Source organism: Ipomoea triloba, chromosome 9 (assembly GCF_003576645.1).
Source record: "Ipomoea triloba cultivar NCNSP0323 chromosome 9, ASM357664v1".
Taxonomy (NCBI): Eukaryota; Viridiplantae; Streptophyta; class Magnoliopsida; order Solanales; family Convolvulaceae; genus Ipomoea; species Ipomoea triloba.
Genome location: NC_044924.1, coordinates 16,906,502 through 16,914,870, shown reverse-complemented (window position 1 = coordinate 16,914,870; position 8,369 = coordinate 16,906,502). Strand labels below are relative to the sequence as shown.

At 33.4% G+C, this 8,369-nt stretch overlaps 1 protein-coding gene across 1 annotated transcript; it reads left to right on the top strand.

Annotated features, from left to right (window-relative positions):
• The first annotated feature begins 6,331 nt into the window (after window positions 1–6,331).
• Window positions 6,332–7,855, top strand: LOC116030899 (uncharacterized mitochondrial protein AtMg00860-like). Its single transcript, XM_031273264.1, has 2 exons — window positions 6,332–6,671; window positions 6,793–7,855. Exons 1-2 carry the CDS (start codon window positions 6,618–6,620, stop codon window positions 7,285–7,287), a joined length of 549 nt encoding a protein of 182 aa, XP_031129124.1. The 5' UTR covers window positions 6,332–6,617; the 3' UTR covers window positions 7,288–7,855.
• The last annotated feature ends 514 nt before the right edge of the window (window positions 7,856–8,369 follow it).

The window sequence follows — 8,369 nt, the reverse complement described above, 5'->3', positions numbered from 1 at the left end:
TATATATATATATATATATATATATATATATATATATATATATATATATATATATATATATATATATATATATATATATATATATGTCATACATAAATAAAATTTATATATTTTAAATTATATTAAGAATTCTATTAAACAAAAATAATCAGAATTAAAAATTATAAGAAATTGTTTAGGAAAATATGTATAAAAACAAAAAATAAAAAAATAAAAAAAGAAGAAGAATAAGTGTTGAATTGACCCCAAATAGTTAACAGAACATATAAAATGAGAAATAAGGTGTAATTAATAATAGAGTTAATTCCACCAAATGTCATTTGTCTTTGGTGGCAATTCCAAATTTAGTCTCAAACTATCGTTTTTGTCATTTAACATTCCAGACTATTATTTTTTTGACACTTTGAGTCCTTCTCATAACTTTTCCTATATTTAGTAAGGGCATTTTTGTCTTTTTATATTTTCCTTTTATTATTTGTCAAGTTTCAACCGGTTTAATTGGTTTAGAACTTTAGGTAACCTATGATTTTTAGTAATCATAATTTTCAACCGGTTTTTAATAAAGTCCTAAAGCAATTAAATAAAACGGTTGAAACTCAAAAAATAACAAAAGAAGAATATGAAGAGACAAAAATGGCCTTACTAAAAATAAGAAAAGTCATGAGAATGACCAAAAGTGTCTAAAAAGTAATAGTCTGGGATGTTAAATGACAAAATCAATAGTCGCCAAAGACAAGGGACCTTTGGTGGAATTAACTCTTAACAATAATACCATAGTTATAACTATATTTAAGATTTTATTTATTTGACTAGTATTTCATATCCGTGATGTGCAAAAATAGGAGTTCAATATTACTAGTTTATGTTAAAATTTTAGATTTATTTAAACTTTAGATATTTATATTATTGTAAATAATAATAATAATAATAATAATGCAAAACATTTTGATATTTACATTTTAGGAACTCCCAGATGGCCAGGCGATCACCATCATATCGGCAACGAGCGTTTTCGCTGCCCAGAGGTCCTATTCCAGCCTTCCATGATCGGAATGGAAGCCTCCGGGATTCACGAGACTACCATAGCATGTTCACTAGGATTGCCGATAGAATGAGCAAGGAATTGAAATCACTGCCTTGGCTCCAAGCAGCATGAAAATCACCTGAAAGGAAGTACAGCGTCTGGATAGGAGGCTCCATTTTGGCATCTCTGATCTGAGTACTTTCCAGCAGGTGATGAGCTCATGCTAATGAGTTACAATTGTTCATGTGGTAGATGTGGATTGCACATTGTCCACAGGAATTGAAGTGTTTCTAATTGTTAGAGAATTTTAATTTTATCTCTTTTAATTTCTTCCTCATCTCCATGTTGTTCGCTCGCTATTAGAACCGAATTGAAGAAGGTTTAGAAATTGTAGGAAAAAAATCCAGATTCTGGATGTTACTTTTTTCTTTTTCTTGAACCTTTTCCAATATTATATATATATCCAGTTAAACCGTTCCATTTATAATGTATTTGTATAAGCTAAGCTTTCCCCAGCCATTTCCTGCCATTATTAAATTAGCATTTTTCTTCCAAATAGCTAAGAAAATACGAGGAGCATTGAGCAGAAAATGGGTGGGGTAATGCTACACATCTACAATTATCTCCAAATATGCCTTTAATTTTAGTATAGAATTTAGATATTGATTTTCACTTCCAAGTATTTATTTCACTTTGATATGATCGATGATGCAGCAGCACAAACAACTTTTATAACATTGCTATGAAGCTTGAGACCTCGGTTATCCGAGGAAAGAGTGCGGGTGGCACCATTCTTGAAGGAAGCCTCACAGAAAGAAATCGGCATATATCTTTCTTCAGGATTATTTGGCTTTGTGAGCAGATCAGATCCATCCTTGATCTTCGCACCCGTCACCAACTGCGTTTTTCAGTAGATCATCCAGTGACTCACTGAGAAGGACTTGTGGCCAGAACTTGAAGGTAGAAATTTGTATCAATGGCTTTAGCACACAGATTCTCTATAGATTGCTGACTTGTGGTTGGTTTCACATAAGCCATAGTACGTATTAGCTAGGGAGGCTGAACAGATGGAAAGTTTGGCCATTGTACGTTTCAGTATGGATGATACATGTAATTAATGGGAATTGTTAGTGTTTATATAGCGTCAAAGTCATTGAGTGAAATGCTATGCATGGTAAGAAATTATCATAATTCAGCCAAATCATTGTAAATAAGAGCCACCACCTATTTCAACCGCTCAGGTCATCTTGCTCGCTCGCTGCAGTTGTTGGCGTGTCATTGGTGAGTATGATAAAGCAGAAATTGGTGAATGTTGGTAAATTTTCTTTTAATTATTTTGTTAACGAATTGTACTGTGATCATTATCAATACTAATTTTCTTGAAATGTATGTTTCTCAATTTTGTAGGTTTTTCATCTTCTGTTGTTCAATTCAAACAAATAATTAAATACATATAACCACTAGATTTCATTCATTGCAAATTCCGGGGTCGTATTTGACGATCAACTAATACAAGGAACTATGTGTTGGCATGTTTCTGACCCTTTTGAAATTGAAACCAGCCTAATCATTAGCTACAAAATCAGAAAATAATAATAAATATTTTAAAAAGCAATGTGATGAAAATACACTTGCTTAAGGAGTTTCACAAGAAAAGTCAGTATATGAACCAAAAGCGTCTAAAATATAATAATTTGTAGTGTTAAGTGACAAAAACAATAGTCTAAGACTAAATGTGAAATTGCCACAAAAGACAAGATATTCTAAAATTAACTCATTATAAAATGTTATTCATGATTGGTAAAAGTATACTCAGAAAAAGGTGGAAACTTTAAAAGTGTATCCATTCTGATCTCCTTTTGCGCTTTTACATGTACATACTAGTACAAAATTGCTAATATAAAGATGGTTTTACACTATACCTTCTCAATATAGGTGTAGTGGAAAGTAAGGGAAAAAAAAAGAATGACAATATTGTAAATAAACACATAAGAATCCACTACACCTATAAATGAAAGATGTAGTGGATTCAAAAATATAAAAACACGTGGCAATTTTTCGCGGCACCCGTTATAAGAAGGTGCCACGGAAAATTTAATAATAAAATAATATATATTTTTCCGCGTCACCCACACGTGAGGGTGCCGCGGATGATAAGAAAAATATGGCCCGGGTACCCCGCAATTTCCCCCCCCCCTTCNCCCCCCCCCCAATTTCCCCAAATCCTTCGCACTTTATTCCTCCAAATCAGTCCGTGCTACCGCCGATTTCCTCTATACCGCCGACTGCCACACCGCCGACCGCCACCATCTCCTTCGCGAGGCGCCGACTGCCACCGCCAACCGCCATCTCCTTCGCGAACCAGGAGCGCCGACCATCGCCGTTCGCGACCCAGGAGCGCCGACCGCCATCTCCTTCGCAAAGCAGGAGCGCCGTCCATCGCCGTTCGCGATCCAAGAGCGCTGACCGCCACAGCCATTGCCTCCTCTCGCGTACAGCCGCCGGCGCCATCTCCGTTCGTCCAAGGTCCATCCGGTCGCCATTTCCGTTCAGGTAAGTTTCTCATTTCGATTTTTTTATTTTTTTATTTGTTTATTTCCAATTATATTGCATTATTGATTTATATCTTTACTAGTGTTTTACCCGTGCGGTGCACGGAAAATTTTTTGTTAGTATGAATTTAAATAAAAAAAATATAAATATAAATATATTAAAATGTACAATATAATAATATAGTTGAATTTTCATATATTTGGTCAAGTATCTATTATCATAGCATACAAAATTAAAATTAAAATTAAAATTAAAATTTTGTATGATTAATATAATCTCTAATCATGTACTTATTTAGATAAATTTATAGAGAAAAATCAACATAATTAGATTGAATTATTCCTAACCGTGTTTCATATATATTATAATTCTAATAATATGAATAATAACTAAGAAAATTATACTTAGAAATTAAAAAATGTAAATTTTAAATTTTGTATATGTGATTTTAAACTTGATCAGACGCATTTTCTTATATGATTGTGTAATATAGTGTATATACAAATACTCCGTAATATTTATTAATATGTATGTACGGAAATTCTATAATATAATTTCTGTAATTATAATTTATATAAAAGATTTCAATTATATATAAAAGAATTTAATTTTAATTAATTTAATAGACTTAAAATAATAACATGTTAATTTCAATTCTATATGAAATATTAAATTAAATAGAAGATTTCAATTCTAATAGAATTTAATGATATATTTTTTATGGGTCACACTTGTGTGAGACCGTCTCACGGATCCTTATTCATGAGACGGGTCGGGTCAGGTCTATAACAATTTAGATTTGTTTCTAAATATTTTCCAACCCATAAATGTAGCACAATCAAAACCTCTCTAGATTATCATTTAAATAATAGGCCCATAATAGACTTTATGGTTCAATATTTGTAGATCTGATATGTTTTTAACTCATTTTTTGAAAGTTTATTTCTTTTAATTCTATTATATCTTATTCTTCATCATTTTAAATTGATAGATCCCAAGATGATGCATCATTCTTAAATATGTGAATTTGAATTAATTTAATAACATTATATTTAAATGTGAGACATTTACCCAGTAACATTATATTTTTTTCAAACTCCGCAAATGTAAGTTAGTTCAATTAGTTCATTTTTATGTTAGTTTTTCTTCAGTTATGTTATTAACAAATTAATTTGTTTTGGGCTTAAAATATTTAAATATTAACTATTATTTTAGATTTGTAAATTTTTATAATTTATGGTATTTTATAGAATTTGTTTATAACATTTGTACTACAAAACTTTTAATTAATGCAATAATACTTATATTTGTTATGAGTAGAATGCTAAAATCATAATAATCATATATTTTACCTTTCACATTTTTATACTTTTAAAACCAACATCATTTATGTAGGGAGAAATTTATATATAGTAGTAATAATATCGTAGTTATTTTTAAAAGTGAGATGAAGTAAACAAATTGACATGCAACAATATTTTTAGTAAACTTTTGACTTGCAACAATGATTCAATATGTATATATGTATTATAGTTATTATTTTCTCTTTTTATCAATAAATATTTTATACATACACGCACACACATTACTTTAACTGAAAGGTAAAATGTGTGTGTGTATATTCGAATCAAATTATTATTTTAATTTGAACAATTTTTAATTAAAATTCAAAAAATAAAACAAATGAAATTAAAAATATCTACAATACAAAATAATAAATTGAATAGAATATTTCAATTTTATATTATTAAAATAAATTAAATTTGACATATCTATTTTGATTTAGAAATTTTTTTTATTTTAATAGAATATGTATTTTTCTTTCTTATAAATTCTATTACCATTAAATTACCATATTATTATTTAATGACTTTAAAAAAGATAGAGATCTATATATATAGCAATATAATGATGAAAAATAGAATTACAAATATAATTTATATAACAGATTTCAATTCTATATAAAAGAATTTAATTTTAATTAATTTCATAGACTTAAAATAATAACAATGTTAATTTCAGTTCTATAAGAAATATTCTTTTGAATGTGTGTGATGAGGATGACCCATTGGATGCTGAGGGAGAAGCCCCAGATGTGGCAGAAATCACCTTGAGTGCCATCACAGGGGTCTCTACGGGCAAGATGATGAAACTCAAGATAGTGATTGCAGGTCAACCATTGCATGCACTAATTGATACTGGCAGCACCCACAATTTTATCAATGCTACCATAGTCAAGTCATTGGATCTTGCAACCAGCCCTCGTCCAGGCATGTGAGTAGTAGTGGCAAATGGGGAGCACCTCCCGAGCTCTGGAATCTGCAAGCAAGTTCTGGTTCACCACAACTCCGATTGCTTTATAGCATATTTTTATGTGCTTTCTTGATTGGCAGGTTTTGATGTCGTCTTGGGAGTTAAATAGCTGAGTACATTGGGACCTATTTGGTGGGATTTCCACACATTAACAATGCGGTTTTCACTGAATGGGAAGCTAGTTTCTTGGTTGGGTGAACACTACACTGTGGGTCTGGAATTGCATACACTCCAGCTACTTTCCAACCTTGCAGTTTTGGACAGTATTTTGTCCACATTTGATTCACTCTTTGGAGGGATTACTACTCTACCTCCAGCCCGTGAGTGTGACCACATAATTGTTCTAGTTTTGGGGACAGATCCTGTAGTGGTGCGCCTTTATCGCTATCCACAAATTCTAAAGGATGAAATTGAGAAGCAATGCATGGACATGTTGAAAAATGGAATAATTTGGGCAAGCAGGTCTCCTTTTTCATCCCCTATGCTCTTGGTGACCAAACAAGATGGCTCTTGGAGATTTTGCGTCGATTACCGAGAATTGAATAGCTGCACCCTCAACGACAAGTTTCCTATTCCAGTGATAGATGAGTTATTGGATGAACTGCATGGGTCAAAATTATTCACCAAACTTGATCTTCGATCAGGGTACCACCAGATTCGAATACATCCAGATGGTTTGGAAAAGACAGCACTCTGAACCCATCATGGCCACTTTGAGTTTCTGGTAATGCCTTTTGGGCTTACCAATGCCCCTTCGACCTTCCAGTCCTTAATGAATGAGGTCTTCGGTCCCTTCTTACGAAAGTTTGTATTAGTTATATTTTTTTTATGATATTCTCATATGTAGTGCTACATGGGTTGAGCACTTGAAACATATTTGAATGGTTCTCTAATGTTTGCAGCAGCACAACTTATTTCTCAAAAGGTCGAAGTGTGTCTTCGAGGAGGACCATGTTCGTTATCTAGGGCATATTGTCCATGACCATGGTGTATCTATTGATGCTGACAAAGTGCAAGTAGTGGCAGATTGGCCAACTCCAACTTCGCCAACAAGCCTTCGAGGTTTCCTCGGGTTAGCAGGATTCTACCGCCGATTCATTAAAGGTTATGGAGTTCTGGCAGCACCTTTAACGAATCTGCTATGCAAGAACGCATTTGATTGGTCCCAAGAAGCTGCACAGGCTTTTGAGGAGTTAAAACGTGCATTGACAACAACACCATTATTAAGCTTACTAGATGTCTCACTCCCATTTGTTGTTGAGTGTGATGCTTCATGCAGTGGCATTGGGGCTGTGTTACAACAAGGGCTGCACCCAATAGCATTTTTCAGTAAGAAGTTGGCAGATCGTCACTTGAAGCTCCCAGCTTATGAAAGAGAACTGATCGGCTTATCGTAGGCAGTCCGGAATTGGAGGCATTATCTCTGGGGGCAGAATTTTGTGATTAGAACATATCTATACAGCTTGAGTTTCCTTCCGCAACAACGACTTACAACTTCCCCACAACAGCACTAGATAAGCAAATTATTGGGCTATGACTTTACTGTAGAATATAAACCCGGGAAGTTGAATGTAGTAGCAGATGCCTTATCACGGAGGAACCAGGATACATCAGAGTATTTCACAATCTCCTTGTTGCGTTCAAAGTTATTAGACGACATTAAAATTGTTGTACGTGACTCAGAGGAGTACAAGCCATTCGTCCAAAATTGTGACAGTTAGAAGGAGGAAATGTGGTTCTTGAAAGAAGGAATGGTTTTTTATAGAGGGAAAAATTTTATTCCCCCACACTCAGACCTCACTCTGCGAATTTTGCAGGAAATCCACAGCTCCAACCATGAGGGGGTACAGAAAACGATCCACCGTGTCCGCAGAGACTTTTACTGGCCGGGGTTGAATAAAATGGTCCACGAATTTGTTTCTAATTGCTCCACCTGTAACCCCTCACCTATTCGAGTAAAATTAAGGTTTGAAAAACATTTCTTTAGGCTATAACATTCATGAGATGATCTCCCGATGCCTCAAAAGAATTATTATAAGTAAGGACAGTTAGTAATAAGCTGCGATCGTACGTCCCGGTCACGAACTGTAAAAATTTTAGGAACTAGTATTCGAACCCGTTTGTCCTAGGAAATGGATTTTTAGGTATCATACTATTATTCTTGAATTTCCTATTTAATTAGATTAGCCCATAGCAGCCAAAATTTATTTGTGATCGTACATCGTGAAATTTCGCGGTGTACCGAACCTAGCCCAATTTTGAGTTCTAGACTGGAATAAATTTTTGGGTTCGAGAATTATTTGAATTGAATTAGTTTCTACCAAGAATTTATCTGATTTAATCCCAATCAGTCTAAGCTAAGATATTTTAGATTATTTTATTCCATTTTATTTTGGATCTTATCCCCAAGAGTGGACTAGTCAACCAAGTGGGTAGATATTTAAGCCAATTTTTTTCCCATTTTGCTTGTGTTGGCCGA